This window comes from Schistocerca gregaria, chromosome 3, assembly GCF_023897955.1.
Source record: "Schistocerca gregaria isolate iqSchGreg1 chromosome 3, iqSchGreg1.2, whole genome shotgun sequence".
NCBI classification, from domain to species: domain Eukaryota; kingdom Metazoa; phylum Arthropoda; class Insecta; order Orthoptera; family Acrididae; genus Schistocerca; species Schistocerca gregaria.
This window is the reverse complement of record NC_064922.1, coordinates 680,520,550-680,540,712: the sequence shown is the minus strand read 5'-3', so window position 1 is coordinate 680,540,712 and position 20,163 is coordinate 680,520,550. Positions and strand designations below refer to the sequence as shown.

At 39.2% G+C, this 20,163-nt stretch overlaps 1 protein-coding gene across 2 annotated transcripts in view; it reads right to left on the bottom strand.

The window, feature by feature from the left end:
- Window positions 1-20,163, bottom strand: part of LOC126354004 (intermembrane lipid transfer protein VPS13D) — a 488,122-nt gene that overhangs the window by 268,042 nt on the left and 199,917 nt on the right. For both annotated transcript variants that reach the window (XM_050003313.1, XM_050003314.1), the window contains exons 30-31: window positions 17,468-17,681; window positions 8,885-9,106 (exon numbers count right to left, since the gene is read on the bottom strand). In XM_050003313.1, the coding sequence (XP_049859270.1) occupies window positions 8,885-9,106; window positions 17,468-17,681 (436 nt within the window). The remainder of the gene's footprint in view (window positions 1-8,884; window positions 9,107-17,467; window positions 17,682-20,163) is intronic.

Below are 20,163 nucleotides of genomic sequence, written 5' to 3'. Positions count from 1 at the left end.
ATGCGACACATGTTTGTGTGTGCAGGCTGGAAAGATGTCACAAGCACAAGGTCGACGCAACGGTCAAATGGCATCGACAAGTGTTTGCCGCTTGCATACAGAAGCCACTTTGGAAGAGCAAGAAATAATCATGTAGTATTCCTTGCTGTTTTAGTGTCTTTGATTATTGTTAAAGAAAAATGAACAATTGACTACAGACTTTTAATTATACTTCATGTGCTGGACTTGCTAGAGGTACGACATGGTCATAATTATGTGGTTGCAAAAACTATGCTAAAAATGTATTTAATTGAATGTAATGCCAGACGAATTGGTTGACTTGCAAACATTTGAATATTTATGTAAGAAGTAGTGAATTTGTTCTTTGTGGAAGTTGAAATATACCAAGGCTAAACTAAAAGTATTCTGCGAGTATGCACTTATTTCAAGGGGAGAGAGAGAGAGAGAGAGAGAGAGAGAGAGAGAGAGAGAGAGAGAGAGAGAGAGATAAAATGCCATTACCAGCATTATTGTTCAGAGAAGACAGTTTTGGAGATCGACATAGGCAGCTATCCAGAGAAGAAGATCGGCTGTACATATCAAGTTCTCACTGTTGAAAGAGAGATGTGGATTTTGCTTGCAATCTGAAGTCACACCGCTGCTTATCGTCGCACAGCGTTAGAATGTGGTGACCTATGAAAAGGACTCGGAAAAATGGGAATTTTGAGAGGAATTCTAAGCAGAAGATATGATGTGTTGCCATAGCAACCAGGTATAACAAGACAAGAGAACTGTTTCATGGAACTGTATTCGGCCTAAAAGTTCAAATGGTGAACAGTAATAAATGCAAGAAAAGAAAAGATATAAGAAAGATATTATGGCAAAAGAAAAGAGAGAAGATTCTGACGTATTAGTCTAAGAAGAAAAATGACGAGAATAATTCATTTAACAAGATCCGGTGTGGGGAGTATGCAGCTCTCGCCCACATCACAGGGACGCAGATGTGGAAACCAGCCTAAGTCCGATCACGCCGGCACCAGTCGCTGAACACTGGTGCTGAGTCCACATACGCTCGCCGACACTAGAATTCTATGCCGGGTGATTGTGAAATAAAAACTTTATTACTGTAGTAAGAAGTGTTACAAAATACTGTGGGGTGAACTTTTACTGCGTAACTGGTATAATTATAATTGGTATTAAATGTTCACAAGAGCTAATGTCTATAGAAATATGGTCAGTATAAAACAAGTTGGAGAAAAGTCAGAACCAGCCATGGCTATGAGAATTACTAAAGAAGGGCCTGACTGGCCTGAGTTAGTAAATCTGATCAAAACTTTAAATGCTAAATTAGATATTCACTTCAAAGCCGAGAGTGAAGCTTTAAGTGCTCATTTCAATGCTCAGAGTCCAGCTTTAGATGTGAGTTTTAAATAAATTAAAGGCTCCAGGTGAGAATCTAAATGATGGACTAAATTTAATAAATTCTTAATTAAAGGGTCAAAATGAAACTCTACATATCCAAACAATGAATATAGGTTCATTAAATGTCAAAGTAGACACTCAAAGCAAAGAATCTAGTAAACTATGTGAAGGCCTAGGTGCTATAAAAACTGAATTCGATGCCAAATGTAATAATGTAAAATCAGAATCTATTGAAAACTTACGATTCCTTGGAAGACGTGTTCAGTAGAGAATATAATAATGTAAGACAGGGAATGAATACTTTGAAACAGGGTGTAAATCAGCCTAAGGAATTAATACTGATTACTCAATCACAAGTTACAGGTATCAGAACTTGAATCGATAATGTTGATAAATACTTCAAAGAGAATATATCTAACGTTGATATTATAAATATATGTAGTTTGGAGGAACCATTTGAACAAATTATATATTAAAAGTTACCAAGGGCATAACTTCTGGAAACGTTTCAACTATTGCTTCTTCCAAACTTAATGATACTAGCAAGGTTATAGATGACATGTGGAAAGAATTCAAGCTTATCCAAAACAAAGCAGAAAAAAAATGTATCGTCACCTAATGTTGTGTTACCTAGGGAAGCTGTGATTGTTTTGCAGTGCAGAGACTTTCAAACAAAATTTAACGAGAAGTACTGGTCTGCACTTGCTCAAGTGAAGTTAATATCAGATCCATGGGACCCGGGCAGAATCATATATCCCCCAGCGACATTTACGTTCCATGTTAACGGGCAGAGTGACGACCATTGGCTCCCTGGTTGTTTTCGGTGTGTCTTCAAACTTAGTTTTCCTGCACCAAATTCCCTTCAATTCTTAAACTATTCTGTAATCTATTCTTGAATTCTTAAACTATCCTAAAATGTTGGTAATTAGGGAACCGGATATGACTACAAGATTAGGACCAATTTAAGAGGATCACAGATGAACAGTGATCTCTAGACATGAAATGAAATGAATAAAATATTATTTGGGTGAAAGGTATAAAATGATGGTACTATTTAAACCAAGTGATGTCTAGAAGACATAAACTGAACAGAGTATTTTATGTGTGTATAAAATATAGTGTTAAGTGATTAACTAAACAACTATTTGATTGTAGTGAATAATTTTCTATTTTTATAGAACACTTTATACCTTTTATGAGATGTGATGAAAAAGGGAGGGTTTGCATTGATTTACACTAACTAATAAATCATGGCTAACACAGACAATCCTTGCCGACAAGTGTGGCTGATTCTTCACCATTTGCCATTCCATAGCGTTTGCTAAGATTTTCTTCAGGGACTTCAAAGGCGAAGGTGAGAATGTCCGTTTTGTAGGAGACGTTTAACATCATACCTCCTCCAGCTGCTCACTCAAGTACTGGCGAAGTAGGGATCCTGGGGAAGGAGAGTGGGAAGGGTTTCCTGTATTTGGGGTTATCTTCTTTCTCTTCATCGATCTTAGCAACCATTTTTATTTTTTATTTTCTTGTTTCTCTTTTGAGTACCTGCCTATTTTTTCCCTCCTTCCATATTCATCTACTTCTATCACTGAAGTCCTTCTCATTTTCCATGGTTTCCAATAACCTATAACTTATTTTATATAAGTCGGCCAAAGAATCAGGATACATAAACATGAGTATGTAAACAATGAAACTACTAACTAGAAACCTGTCGAGAGGTATGCACCGCCAAGTGTTGTAGGGGGAAGGTATGTGTACATCGGAAAATATGCACACATTGTTGTTTACTATGAAGGTTCTACAACACACACACACACAGACAGACACACAGACACACACACACACACACACACACACACACACACACACACACACACACACACACACACGAGAACTATGATGATTTCATATCACATATATACATAAGTATAGACAAATATATTAAAAACAAAGATTCCAAGACTTACCAAGCGGGAAAGCGCCGGCAGACAGGCACAATGAACAAAACACACAAACACACACACAGAATTACTAGCTTTCGCAACAGATGGTTGCTTCTTCAGGAAGGAGAGGTAAGGAGGAGGACTGAGTATTGAAGGAGAATGCAAGCCAGATTGGAGTTAATTATGATTCTTAATTAAGTACAGTCAGTGTAGCAAATACTCTGATGTGATCATTAGGTGTAGATATAGTATGAGTTGAATAATATGGGTAGAAGTAGTATCTACTAAAGATTACAGAAGTTGAAAAGTAGAGGAGGACTCTAGGGTATTAAATGAAGTTAAGAAGTGAGTGTGAAGTGTGAAATAGATTTTTATTTTTTCCAGGAAAAATTTAATTATAGTGAACATAAAGATGTATACTAGGGCAGCAAGCCATGAGGCCTATTCGGGAAGGATAAGGAGGGCGCAACCAGCATTTACTGAATATAAAAGGCAGATAGACAGACCTACGAAAGGCTGACCTACACTGTGCGGACAGGGGCACCAAGAAGGGGATTGACCTGAACCATAGCAGAATAGGAATTGAGAGGGGCATACCTACAGAAATGGAAGGAGGAAGTGCACTCATAGGGTCAACCCAGGTGTAAGGTATAGATGCTGATCCTAGGGAAAAGTACAGTATCGTGACAGAAGTCACACATTTAATAGGAATTATTCTGGTAAGTTTGAATTCTATATTCCACTAGCATTATTATGTTTTATGTGAGTTTACAAGTGTCGAGATGAACACTTTCATTTGCCCAGACTTCCTCCACACTACAAATAGTCCATAATTAATGAGACTATTACGTAATAAAGAAGCAGTACAAAGAATTAGAAAAGTCATGAACACCTGGAGCTTACGATTGGAAAACCACAGGTTCAGGTCCCATGACTCTTAGACATAAAAGAAGTGACTCCAACATTAAGTGAAATACTCCTGTTTTATAATCAAAGTAAAATGAAAAAAGAAAAGCTAAATAGTAAATAAAAGGGTTATGCATAGTTAATAAAAAATGTGGAATTATGAATTGTTATTCTATGTAATACTAATGTACATAATGAGTATGTCTAAAATATTGCGTATTAGAGCTGAGGGGAGGGGTATGTAGTGATTCGAGAATGTCCAATAAATTCCAGGATCACTCGTCCTCCTACCATCTCGAACACATGATATTTTAAAAACAAGTTTGAGAGAATGTACATACTGCACGGCACATGTTTGTGTGTGCCGGCTGGAAAGGAGTCACAAACACAAGGTAGACGCGATGGTCAAACGGCATCGACAAGTGTTTGCCGCTCACACAACAGGAGCAAGAAATAATCATGTAGTATTTCTTGCTGTTTTAGTGTCTGTGAATACTGTTAAGAAAATGAACAATTGATTGTAATAGACATTTAATTGTACTTCACGTGTTGGACTTGCTAGAAGTAAGACATGCTCATAATTATGTAGTTGCAAAAACTATGCTACAAATGTACTTAATCGAATCTAATGCTACACCAATCGGTTACCTTCTTGCAGACATTCAAATATTTATGTGAGAAGTGGCGTATTTGTTCTCTGTGGAAGTTGAAATATACCAAGGCTAAACTAAAAGTATTCTGAGTATCCACTTATTTCAAGAGTAGAGAGAGAGAGAGAGAGAGAGAGAGAGAGAGAGAGAGAGAGAACAGAGCAAAATGGAGTCTACTTACAATATGGCATTGTCTGGCTATTTTGCAGCGTGAAAACTACTGCTGAACTACTATAAGATTTCAGTGATAAATAGTAAGTGTGTCTAATGCATAGCCCATAATTCAGCTAAGAAGTTCACTTCAAAAATTTCCTGAAACATTTAAGGTATCATAATTCCCTTTTTACCAGATAAATTGTAAGAAAGAATTTACTAAATGACATACTTTATCTTGTCAAAGCAATATTAACTACACATATATTGGACTATGTTCATTTTTTCAAATGGAACATCAGTAATTTCTGCTAGCACCCTCATGGATTGCAAAAAGACAAATTTAATCAAGTTTCACTATCCAAACTAAGATAAGCAGTTTCAGAGAAATCAGAATAACTAAAACCACCTATTTTAAAGATTAAACTGATTGCTGCCTTCTGTAAAAGTAGTTCCAAATAAAGAAATATGTCAGTAGTGTGGAAGTAATCCAATCATGCAATATTAGTTGGAGGCAACTTTAACTAAGATAGACCTGGATTCTATAGATTCATATAAGGTGCTGTGGACAGAATGTCTTGTAAAGCAGTTCTCAACATGTTTTCCAGAAACATGTCGGGATTAGCTAGTTCAAAAACTCACATGCAATGTAAATAATTTATAACTTGTAGCTACAAACAAGCCAGCCAGTGGTAGTGGTCATGTGCGCATGAAGTGTGCACTTGTGAAAATGTACACTCCTGGAAATGGAAAAAAGAACACATTGACAGCGGTGTGTCAGACCCACCATACTTGCTCCGGACACTGCGAGAGGGCTGTACAAGCAATGATCACACGCACGGCACAGCGGACACACCAGGAACTGCGGTGTTGGCCGTCGAATGGCGCTAGCTGCGCAGCATTTGTGCACCACCGCTGTCAGTGTAAGGCAGTTTGCCGTGGCATACGGAGCTCCATCGCAGTCTTTAACAATGGTAGCATGCCGCGACAGCGTGGACGTGAACTGTATGTGCAGTTGACGGACTTTGAGCGAGGGCGTATAGTGGGCATGCGGGAGGCCGGGTGGACGTACCGCCGAATTGCTCAACACGTGGGGCGTGAGGTCTCCACAGTACATCGATGATGTCGCCAGTGGTCGGCGGAAGGTGCACGTGCCCGTCGACCTGGGACCGGACCGCAGCGCCGCACGGATGCACGCCAAGACCGTAGGATTCTACGCAGTGCCGTAGGGGACCGCACCGCCACTTCCCAGCAAATTAGTGACACTGTTGCTCCTGGGGTATCGGCGAGCACCATTCGCAACCGTCTCCATGAAGCTGGGCCACGGTCCCGCACACCGTTAGGCCATCTTCCGCTCACGCCCCAACATCGTGCAGCCCGCCTCCAGTGGTGTCGCGACAGGCGTGAATGGAGGGACGAATGGAGACGTGTCGTCTTCCGCGATGAGAGTCGCTTCTGCCTTGGTGCCAATGATGGTCGTATGCATGTTTGGCGCCGTGCAGGTGAGCGCTACAATCAGGACTGCATACGACTGAGGTACACAGGGCCAACACCCGGCATCATGGTGTGGGGAGCGATCTCCTACACTGGCCGTACACCTCTGGTGAGGGGACACTGAATAGTGCACGGTACATCCAAACCATCATCGAACCCATCGTTCTACCATTCCTAGACCGGCAAGGGAACTTGCTGTTCCAACAGGACAATGCACGTCCGCATGTATCCCGTGCCACCCAACGTGCTCTAGAAGGTGTAAGTCAACTACCCTGGCCAGCAAGATCTCCGGATCTGTCCCCCATTGAGCATGTTTGGGACTGGATGAAGCGTCGTCTCACGCGGTCTGCACATCCAACACGAACGCTGGTCCAACTGAGGCGCCAGGTGGAAATGGCATGGCAAGCCGTTCCACAGGACTACATCCAGCATCTCTACGATCGTCTCCATGGGAGAATAGCAGCCTGCATTGCTGCGAAAGGTGGATATACACTGTACTAGTGCCGACATTGTGCATGCTCTGTTGCCTGTGTCTATGTGCCTGTGGTTCTGTCAGTGTGATCATGTGATTTATCTGACCCCAGGAATGTGTCAATAAAGTTTCCCCTTCCTGGGACAATTAATTCACGGTGTTCTTATTTCATATTCCAAGAGTGTATATTGCTTTCCTCTGCTGAAGAAGGCTTTGGATGAAAGCTATAATGTGTAACAGTCTTTTTGTTGTGCCTGTCTGCAACTCAATGGGTCATCTCTCTTAATGTTGATTAGTTGGTAACTCTGTTTTCCAACCAATAGTTCTATTTTACTGTGTTCCATTCTATTTTATGTGAATTTCCTGATGATGTTGCCGTTCCCAATGTTTTCCGGTAACTTAACAATTCAAATGTATGGCAATGAGTCAGAGGCTCCCCCCCCCCCCCCCCCACCCCCCCCCCCCCCCACCCTCTTCAGTCAATTCAGGATATATATAGATTTGTTTTCCAGCTTTTGCAATTTTCCAGAACCATTTTGTCTATCAGGAGGTGGTCTTTTTTACCCCTACTTATTCACTTCTTACATTTTGTTCTACAGGTACAATGTTGAATTCTTCCAGGAAGTCCTGAATTTAGTTGGCTATGAAGCCTGTTGGCAACTTAAACATGGTTACGTTATTAATTACTTGTAATGGCAAAATGGATTTAAATAAAATAGCGATCTTGCCTTGCCTCTTAAGAACAAAATAATTATTATTGCAGTTATTCACAGGTACTCCCACACATATCTGCGTCAACACAGGCTTTATACACAAAGCCAAAATTATTATATCTGTGGACATATCCGCCAATACCTGCATTTGCGCAGGCCTCTACCTATGGCACTCAGTATCAACTATACTAAACAGCAGTCCATGTCACAATCCATTACTTTTCCTTTAGAAAAGCTGATTTTGATCAGAAATGTGTTCGCAAGGCCCTGAAACATTCATGACTTATTTACATATTACAGTGTGAACTACATGTTTTTATGAAGATTTCTTCTACTACAGCCTTTGGCAAAGTGCACCAACTGATGCCAATAATAGCTATCCTATTCTGCATATTTTAGATATGAAGATGGCAAAAACTGAACCAAAAGACTCATATCAATAAAACACATTAGCACTGAATGATAAGATGTTAGTGAAACTACTAAGGTGGGAGGTAGACTGACCTTCAAGTGCTACGATAAGACTGGTTTGTTTAGAAAATCATATGCTATGACAATACTATGATTTGTCTCTTCTGAGGGTTAGTCTATCTGTCATCTTAACAGTTACACTAATATCTTATCATTTAGTGACATTTTGAATGTTGCACTGATGGAGGTGACTGTCACAAAAACATACCACATATCAAGCCGATATCTTGGCTGAAACTTAACTAAAAGGTTATTGACAGGTTGGTGTGTTAAAGCTGAAGTATTTTTCAAGTTACTTCTAAAGATTTTATCTTACCTAATTGTGTAAGTATTATCACTACCTCCCCCTCTCACCCCTCCAAAAAAAATAAAATAAAATAAAATAAAATAAAAAAGAAACTCCTCTCTCATGTCTGCTTATGATTAATAAATGTTCTGTTTCTTATTTCATGTCAAATAGTTTAATTTATTACAGTTCAACACTGATATCAACCTAACAGAAACTCCCCCTTCCTCTTCTTTTTATGAAGATCGGTCCTGGAGAAATTGTTAGACACTTTTTCCTCTTTCTACTGCATGCATGGAATGGCATTCTTCCATCTTTCCCTTCAACTTTCACATATTTGCAAGCAGCTGCAGACACAAGATACAGTAACACACATAAGTATAAATAGAACCTACTCCACAAATGCTTCTGATAGTTGAGGTTTCGATCAACCTGCAGGTGCAGTTGACATTTCTCTTGTAAAAGCGATGGCCCTGCTCGCATGACATAAGCTGACATTCCCAACATGAGGCTGCCTGCAGGGGGAGATTGGTCATCCAAACACATCACTTTCCATCGTCCAGGATACAGGTCCATGTTCATCAGTTCAACTTCCATTACATCCAGTAAACACATTTCTGCAAACACAGATATACAATGTTACAAAATTTTATCACATTTACAACAAAAAGGTAAAATTTACTTACAGCTGAAACAGTAAGGACTGCTGCAGGCTGACATACAGACAGCACTGTTCTCAAACATTTACTTCATCATGAAAAATGGGATAACAGAAAAGAAGAAGAAAACTGTGGGATCAGAGGATGTAGTAAGTACAGGGCACAAAAACTGAGGTAACGTACTGGTAATTGATAATATTAAAAAGGCACAGCAAGCAAGACATTAAATTGTGTCTCTTCGAACATTATCTATGTTGCCTGTTTTTTCTCATAAAAACATATTTTCTCCTTCCAAATAATATTAATATTCCTTTTTTACTTTTACACTGACACTAGAAATGCATTTAGTCATCACTTTATGCCTTAAGCATTTTCTCAAATATAATTTTGGAGCAACTGGAGCCTCAATTTGAGTAACTGTGCACGATCTGAAATATGGTTACTCGAGGTGGGTACAACATTAACATAACTGAAAAACTGGAAGGAATGCTAACCATACAAGTAAAGGCAAATACTGTATAGAAGTAGTACTGAACAATACATGGGAATACAAATAATGAACAGATATCCATGTTCAGTACTTTGAGATAAATTTAGAAAGTGAGCACATGAAAAAGGGGGGGGGGGGGGGTTGACAATAGGAGAGTGAGGAAGAAGATTTTTTTGAGTAAAAGATTCTGGGAAGGACCTAAGACCTTATGATTTTGGCAGGCACTGGAGGTCACACTGGATTTCTGAAATGGGGTCCCTGCATCAAGGCTTGTTCGTGGGAGTCTCAGACAATGGGTGGAGATCTACCACCAAGTAATGGCTGTGGTAGAAACCTGGCCTTTTTTAATGTATGTATTCCAATCTCTTGTCTTTCCCTACGGGTTTTACCCTCTAGTGCTCCCTCCAATACCATGATGTCTTAACACTTGTCCTACCATTCTGCCCCTTCTTCTGTTGAGTTTTTCTACATATTTCTTTCTTTGCTGATCCCGTGGAGAAACTACTTATTCCCTATCCTATCAGTCCATCTAATTTTCAACATCTTCTGCCATAACTTTGATTCTCTTCTTTTCCAGTTTTACCGCTGGATACAATTCTGATATCAGTAACATTTCAATCACATTGGTGTTTTCCATGAAATACTTTTCTAAACTGGTGCAGTTAGATGGAGTAGGAGTCCACTGGGGGAGAGATGATGTTAGAAAATGGGTAATGGAAGAGTTGAAAACATTAGGGGAACTGGATAGTAGAGTGTGAGTTCAAAGAGTGAAAAAGATGAAAAATATTGTGCTGGGGGCAACAGGGTGGTTTTGTGAGTTGAGGCTATTTGATCACATGTAAGTTATCAATATCTTTCAACATCCTACTCACATTCAGCCCCACACCCAAGTTTAATCACATTGGACTTGTTACAGACCTTCTCCCCCTAACCCCGATCCCTACAGTGAAGAGACTTAGGCCTCCAATCAAAGCCAACCTAATGACAACACTGAACCCTTGCCCATCCAACAGTGACCCTCCAACCCAATCACCCCTGCATCACCTTCCTTTAATTTCTTACTTCCAGCTTGGCCTCGCCATCCTTCACCAGGACACTTCCTAGGAACACCAACCGTTCAACAGGAGAAGGGAGATCCTGACCTATCATCCTTCCTCCAGACAAAAGCTACATCACTGTTGTTACTAGTCACACAGATTACCAGACAGAAGGCATCTGTCAACTGTCTGACTTCTCCACCTACAAGCTCTACCACAGTGATCCCATCCCAGAAGTCCATCATAGCCCTTGAATCCATTTCCCTCTTCAACCCAACCACACCACACACACACACACACACACACACACACACACACACACACACACACACACACGCCTTCTACATCCTCCCCAACAGCCACAAATTCAACTGTCGTCGATGATCCACTGTAGCTGGCTATTGTGCTACCACTGAAATAATTTCGATCCTCGCTGACCAACATGCCCAACCAATTGGCCAAATCTAGCTGATGTGTCCCTATCGTTTTTGTTTAACCACAATCCATCCCAGCGACATCGCTGTAGGTGATTTGTGGACACATGTCACATGGTGCAGGTTTTTTTTCTTAAGTTACACACTACAGAGAGGGAAGTCGGGGAGGGGGAGGGGGGGGGGGGGGGGTGTTGCTGAACGAGGTGCAACCGAAGACTGGTGCCAGGGACATTGAACTGTGGGGGACAGTGCTGGCATTGCAGATCACTATAAATGTTATACATTGCATTTGGTTGCAGCCACTTAATTTTGAATTGGTGTCCTGGACACTACAAGGTTCTGATTGATAGAGTTATCTCACTTTATAGCTGGTTAACATGGTCAAGGGTATATTTCTTTGCTAAGTTTTGATATTCAGAAAGAAGCTGTTTTGGCAGTGTGGACATATTTAGGCACCAAATTTAAATTTGTAAAAATAATTATTAGACCTTTCTGGTTCCCTGCATCATTGTCCATTGGGCACATTCAGCCAATAATAATTGTATGTATGGAAATGTATGTCATTTCAGTTAACTAATTTCACTTCTCTGTTTGTTGCCAAAGCCTAATTATACTCTGTGCATTGGTTCCCATGCTAACACAGGAATTGTTTGTAACTGCAAGCAGCCTGGTGCGGGTTTGATCTCTCTTGTCCAGGCGATGAAATGGTGCATTTCCTGGCTGCAGTTCTGTAATGATTTCCCAGGATTAAAATTTCTAAAGAGATTTATTTGTGTTTCTTTAATGTTATTGGTACTATTTGTCAATGATGAGAAGTTTTGATTAATGCCAATATATAATTCTTAGATTGCTATTTGTGTGTTTCCTAAACTCTAAAGTAAGCTATTACTTAAAAGATGATTGATGCTTATCTTGCAAATTCATCTGTGGATGTTTGTTGGTGATAAAAAGTATGCGCCAATGGCTTGAATTTCAGGTAGTAATTTCATATTACAGACAGAGGTCCCATGAAAGTTGTTTAATGTTGAGATGTCTTATATGGTTTTATGTACAATCGGTTCTATGGAATTGTCTTTTCGTATTAGGAAAAGAGGAAAAGGTAGCTGTTTGCAAATAGTTTTCTTCGATTATTGCACTGCCTTTGCATTATTGTTAATATTACTGTGATTTGATCCAGTGTGTTTCCTTTAAATGATCTTACTGAGCTGAAGTTTTACTAATGTATATGTCAAGTACCACAGAATGACAGCTTTATTGTAATAAAGCTAATATCCGGGAGAAGGTCCAGGAGCATTCACCAAGGGGACCCTGTTTCCTGATCAACCTGCTCAAATGGCCTCACGGTTTTAACAGTGTCCATTTCACTAGACACCCATATCAAAGATACTAACCATGTCCATCACTGACTATGCACCAAACCCCACCCCTTTATCTCCTGGATCCCAACTTGTCACTGTTGATGCCACCTCCCTACACATCAATGTCCTTCATGCCCATGGTCTTGCCACTATTGAACACTACCTCCCCTAATGTCCTTCAGACTCCAAACCCACTACATTATTCCTTTTACACCTTACTAATTATATCCTGAAAAAGACTTTTTTTTCCTTTGATGGGAAGGTATACCAACAAATCCACAGCACAGCCATGGGCACCCGCACCACACCCTCCTACACCAACTTGTTCATGGCCATCTAGAGGAAACTTTCCTAACCTATCAAAGCTCCCAACTCCTAGTCTGATTCACAGTTGTTGATATCTTCATGATCTGAATTCAGGGGCAACACACCCTGTCTGTATTATTTTACAACCTCAACACCTTTTCTCCCGTCTGTTTCACTGGGTTCTCCTCTACGCAACATGCCACCTTCCTGGATGTGGATCTCCTGCTCTCTGAAGGCTCCATCTGCACCTCTGTCCACATTAAACCCGCCAACCACCAACAGTATCTGTGTTTCAATAGCTGTCATCCCTTTCACATCAAAAAATCCCTCCGTACAGCCTGGCCATCTGGGGAAGGTTTATCTGCAGTGACAAGAACTCCCCCCCCCCCCCCCCCCCCCCACAAAAAAACTAATCTACATATTCCCAATTCTCCCATCACCCCAAGAATCAGCTAAAAAGAAGCACTCCTCATCACCCAATATCACTCTGGACTGGAACAACTGAAATTCATCCTTTGTGAGGGCTTTGATTATCTCTCTCATCATGTCCTGAAATGGTCATCCTAACCAAGATCCTTCTCACTCCTCCTAAAGTGGTGTTCTGTCACTCACCCAAGCTGCAACAACATCTTGGTCCATCCCTAAGCCACACCCTCTCCCAACCCCATGCCCCCATGGTAGAAGAAGGTGCAAGACTTGCCCTATCCACCCATCCATCACTTCCTACTCCAGTCATGTCACAGGTTTATCCTACCCCATCAGAGGCCAGTCCACCTGTGTACACAGCTATATTATATACCAACAGTGGATAACTTTTAATGTGGGTATGACTTCCAAACAAGATAAATGGCCACCACTTAACTATTGCCAAGAACGAAGTTGACCACCTAGTGGCACAACATGTAACTGAGCACAACACGCTCAGTTGCAATGACCTCTTCACAACCCAGGCCATCTGGGTCCTTCCATCCACCACCACCTCCTCTGAGCCACCATATGGAAGTTATCTTACAACATATCCTCCACTTGCATAATCATCCTTGTCTCTATCTCTTGTAATCCACTGTCACCTCACCCTTGGTGTTTACTATCACTGTAGTGGGTAGCCACACAGACAGAAGCCTGAAGCTGTCATCTCTATTTAAATTGTATCCATTCTTTGATATTTCGATTGCTTCATGGACTTTCCTTCTATAAATATTACTTTTTCTGGTTAGCATCAATGTGTTCTCAAAATCCATAGTCTGGTCACTTTCTTCTTCTTGGTGTTCCACTATCTATGATTTTTCCCTTTTGTCTTAATCATGTTGGCATCTGTGCTCTTTCACTGTTCTTCCAGTTTCACCAACATATACTTTGCCACAACCATACATCAGCTCATATACTCCCACAGTATAGTGGTGGTTAGCCAAATCTGTCATAGACAAGGTGATGTCTTATATTGTGCTGATTGAGAGACACAGTCCTTAAACCATTCTCCCATAGGATTCTACCTAAGCAGTCGGCTATGCAGATCAAAAATGGAAACCTCGCAAATCAGTGAGGAATAGGAAACAACCAAGGCAATTTCTCTGAAAAAGCACAGGCATATTAACCTTTTATAAGTGACTACAACACTTGTCTTTCTACAGTGTTCAGCTGTCCCGTGACAACAGTGGAATCCTGAAGAGGATCGCAGCAGAGAGAGTGTAACATTAAACAAAGAAGAAGTCTAAAAGCTTACATGGCCTACTGACTCAGAAGATTTTATCATCATTACTGACAACAGGCATGAAAGCATGCACACTCGAATATACACAATTATCCTACAATGACCACTGATCAAAAGCCAGAGAATTAGAGAATATATACAAGCTGATTCATGAACATATGCAAATCTTTTAATATGTTATTAAACAAGTAAAACTAAAGGAAAAAAGTTCATATAAACATAGGTCTGCAAATGTTTGGCTACAGAGTTACAGCTAATAAAAGATTTTGCCTGAAATTTAGCACCTTTGCTAACATGAAGCCACTGCAAAACTGTACAAGGTTAAAGCAAAGCATGATTTCCAATTATTTGTTGTTATTGACCTGGTGAACCTAACAAAACACGTCCCAGATGTGTATCTGCAGTAGTTTTCCAGAACATCCAGAGAAGCAAAGAAGTAATTTCATAAAAATTTTAATTTACTAACTACTTGGCTCAATTTGTTTTTTAAATTCCAGACCATTGCACAAAGTTTTCAAAAGAAGTTGTAGAGAATTTAATTTTGGAAAAATTATGGTAATAACATTAACTGAAACTGTATGAATGTGTCAGATAATCTGCTTTTATAAATGCCACAGCACACATGAATTCATGTTAAAAAAGCTCAGTGTTAAGGAAGTTGTACAGTGTACATTCAACTTCACAGTACACTCACAATGAATGTTCAAAAATGTCTCCACCGAGTTCAATGCATTTAGTTGCATGGCTATGAACAGATTTTGTTGCTCGTTTCAGATTCACGGGGTTGTTTGTAATTTCGTCCATAGCATTCGTAATGTGTGTAAGTGATGCATCACATGTGTTGACTTTGTTCTCAATACACTATGTCTTTCATCCATCCCCATACACAAACATCCACTGGTGTTAAATCAGGCGATCTGGTTGGCAACAAACGTGTAGCATCATGAACAATCTATTTCTGGTGAAAATGTTGATTTAAATGTGTAGTAACGGTGTTGGTGAAATGTGGAGGCATGCCATCATGTTGAAAATACATTTTCAATCGCTTAGCAAGTGGAACATCTTCGAGCAAGGGGGGCATTTCTTCTTGAAGGAATTTTAAGTATGTCTTGCCACTTACGATGCCCTGGGAAAACGAATGGTCCAATGAAGCATGTGTTGATTATACCACCCCACACATTTACACTGAATCACTGCTCGAAATTGCTTTGCACTGAAGCATGTAGGTTTCCTTCAGACTGTACATGTTCATTATGTAAACTGTTTATACCATCTCGAGTAAACTGTGCCTCATCAGTGAATAAAATGTGACTGTGTAACTGCCTATTAGTATTTAACCAGTTACACATCACCAAGCAAAGTGCAGAATCTCCGGGATGTAAATGATGCACTTTTTGTTTATAGTAAAGATAAAGATTATTGTACTTCAGTGGGCGCCATACCTTACATGGAGAAATGCCTAGACATTGAGAGATATGTCATATACTGGTACCTGGGCTACACTGAACAGCATCCATAATATCCTCATTATCATCTTCACGTATCAAGCGCTCATACTGATTATGAATGCTATGTGGAGAATCTGTCTCCCCCCAACATTCGAAATACTCAACTAATGGCTTCTGCATTCGGAATCCTCCGAGTTGGATAATATACGCGATGTTCGTCAACTGCCACCATAGCATTACCATCACATTTGCCAAAAATAAACACCATACTGGCATAATCCTCTGTCATAAATTAGAAAGACATCCCTGTTTCATAAATAATCTACAAACTACAACAGTTACTATATGGTTTCATCTAAATACTCTGTTGTTGTTATGTCCTTTCACTGAACAACACAGAAAACTAACTGATTTCAAGGTTAGGAAATGACTGAAACAACTCCCTAACAGTTGCCATCAATGACATGAACATTTCTACATTCTCAATGGAAAGTAAACAAATTTACCTGTATAATAATCTTTGCTTCTCTGGATGTTCTGGAAAACCACTGCAGATACAAGTCTGGAACATGTTTTATTATAGTCACCAGACCAATAACAACAAAATAAATGGAAATCTTGTGTTACATTAGCCTCATACAATTTTGTGATGGCTTTATATTAGTGAAGTTGCTAAATTTCAGGCAAAATCTTTTATTAGCCGTAACTCCGTAACTAAACACTTGTGAACCTATGTTTATATGAACTGTGTGTGTGTGTGTGTGTGTGTGTGTTTTATTCATTGTGCCTATCTACTGGCACTTTCACGCTTGGTAAGTCTTGGAATCGTTGTTTTTAATATATTTATATGAAATTTTTTCTTTAGTTTTGCTTGTAGAATAGCATATTAAAATATTTGCATATCTTCATGAATCACCTTGTAAAAACAGGCAGGCAAGTATTCACATTCCCTTCTAATTCTCTGTTGTCCCACCCCCCTTCTTGAATGGTAACATTCCCTCCCCTCCCCCCTTTTATTCAGTCAATATCTTGTGTATTGATCCATACATAAGTCATCAACAAATTCTTTAATTGTCAATTTAAAGGACCTATGAGTACCATAAAATATGAAATTGATGTTCATGCCACAGCATATATCACACACATTGAGTACAAAAGGACAGAAACATTCTTGATAAGATGATTTCAATTTAAGTGCTTCACATCATCTCAAAGTTTTGATCTACAGGGGTTTTATTGTGTTACATATACTTAATTAACACAGCAATCGGAGAAGTACTTTCATGACATACCATGACAATCCAACACAGTAAACTGTTTATTCTGCTTGCATATATAATAAACGTCTTTCTTTTCTCCTCCTCTTTTCACTGTATGTTTGACTCAACTGCAAAATTTTTCAGCTCTCTTTTTTTGTAATAAAAAGACCAGCATGGACTAAAAATGTTGTGAAAGAAAGTTAAGCATCCAAAACTATCTTAAACACCAGTCACAAATTCTACTAATCAAACAGATTTATTAAATAAGGGACTGACCTGGTGGTGATGCATCTGGTGATATTTCCTGTCGAGAAGGTACTCTTATAGTTCCAGGTGACCCATACATCTTAAAACTGTTGTTCACAGTAAGCCTGCCCAAATCTGCTACTAGGATGTCTGACGAAAGTGAACTGACTGGCAGCATGATAACTGGAGAGCCTGCATGCAATTCCAGAAGCATGCGTGGTGCATGTGTCAATGATTTCGGTATCTAAAAGAAATTAAAAGCCTCTCAGAAACAGCTTGGAAAGTATAACACATCTAATGTTTTGTATTAAGTGTTTGAATTTATGGATAGCAAAAAGTAATTAACTGCAACTAAAAAGTCTGAAGAATGACAGACGACGACGACGACGACGACTACGACTACTACTACTACTACTACTACTACTACTTCTTCTTCTTCTTCTTCTTCTTCTTCTTCTTCTTCGGCTCATGTTTAGGAACCTCTCCTGGTTCTTATTTCCAATACTGTATGCTCTTGTAAAGCCTTTCATTTTTTTATGATAAGTCTTTTCTTGTGACGTACTATTCATTTTTATTTATTAGTAGTGAAGACTATCATTCAGTTTCACATCTGGGTGTGGTGACAGCAACAAACTCACAGGATCTGATTAAAGTCCTCTCGTGTCCTTTGTCTCTCAACTTTTAAAATTCTTCCACATATTAAATGCATTGTTTACTTTTTGTTCAGTGTTCTGGCTAAAACCCACATTATTTCAAATATCAAAACTTTTACTTGTTCTATTACGTCACTGTTTACTATTATCTTTGATCTTTTTGCCTCTTGTGTTACAATGTGCACTGACTGTTTCTTGGATGAAACTTTTATGATCTATTACTGCAGTGCAAATGTAAATGGAGGTGGGATTCATTGCCAGCAAACAAAATTATTGTCTGCATGTAGAAGTGATCTGAGCATTATATCTGTTTGGATTCCTTTACAAAATTTATTCTTCCATCTTATGAACTGGTATTGACACAAAAGTCAAAAAGGACTCTTACTTGCAGTATTAAATTAGACTTAGACTGAAAGACTTACACACATAACAAGCAAAGTTGACAGAAATGCTCTTAAGAAATAGAGCGCTAAGAAACTAAGTAATTCAAACACAAAAATATTGTATAACAGTATTCCACAGAAAAATTTAATCATTTCTCTCATAGTGTGAACTCCTCAACATTTATGTATTTAAATTCACGAGTTTATTTACTGATAGTCACAAATTGAGTATCCACCTCTATTATACTATGTGCATCTTCCCTTCATAGGAGCAAATGGACAGTTGGTATCGTATCAACCAGACATATTACATAAAAACTGCTGACAGCATATACACGGATATCAAATATGTCAAAATCACCACCAATCAATTAATTTCCTACTCTTGTCTCGTCATTATGACAAACTGAAGCTTCAGAAATGGTAAGTACATGCAATTTATCATCACTCCCTTACACCACAATTTCTTGTTCTTTTTCTTCTCCTCCTCCTCTCCTCTTTACTCACTCAAAAGGCTGAAATATCCTGTCTCATTAGTTACTAATGCTCGTTTTCACTAAATGGCCAAGTACTGTCACTTAAATCCTCAAAAGCACAGTAACATGAATATGGTTTCTACAAAACTCAGCTATCTCATTCCAAAATAACTGCTTAATAAGCTGATTGCTTTACTGCATACATATTGGTTGGAGCTCAAAGAGCTGAATATATATAACAGTCTGAAGAAATTCACTGTGATAAAGTTAAAGGTAAATATTGTGATATTTTTTCATATCACTCATCGTCAGTGGCAAATACAGAAAGACACAGTCAAAAAGCTTCCTGATTTTGTTTTTCTATAGCTGCCAATTTGCTATTTTGTAATTATATGGTTGCAACTGATAGGCTCAACACCTACTGCTTCTTCAGCAACATAAAGAAATGTTCAACTAATGCAGTCTTTACCAATGCCATCTACATCCATATCTGCAGCTATATACATAATCAGCAAGCAACCATATGGTGCTGCTAAGAGTCATTTCCTTTCCTGTTCCACTCGCAAATAGAGTAGGGAAAAATGACTATCTACTTGCCTCTGTACAAGCACTAATTTCCCTTACCTTATCTTTGTGGTCCTCGTGCAAACTATATGTTGATGGCAATAGAAACGTTCTGCAATCGGTTTAAAATTCCACTTCTCTAATTTCCTCAATATTGTTCCACTAAAAGAACATTGTCTTTCCTCCAAGGATTCCTATTTGACTTCATGACGCATCTTTGTAATAATTGCCTAATGATCAAATACACAAGTAACAAATCTAGCAGCACACTTCTAAATTGTGTCCTCCTTTAATGTTACCTTCTAGGGATCCGAAACACTTGAGGAGTACTCCAGAATGGCTCACACTAGTGTTCTATACATGATCTCCTTTACAGGTAAATCACACTTTCCTAAAGTTTGCCAAATACACCGAAGTCAACCATTTGCCTTCCCTACCACTGTATCCTAAAGTACTGATTCCATTTCAAATCACTTTGCAGTCTTACACCTATATATTTAATTAATGTGACTTTGCCAAGCAACACTTTACTGATACTGTATTCAAACATTATGTTGCTGTTTTTCCTACTCATCTGCATTAACTTACACTTTTCGACATTTAGAGCCTTGTGTATTTCTCCAGCCACTCAACGATGACACCTTTCCATG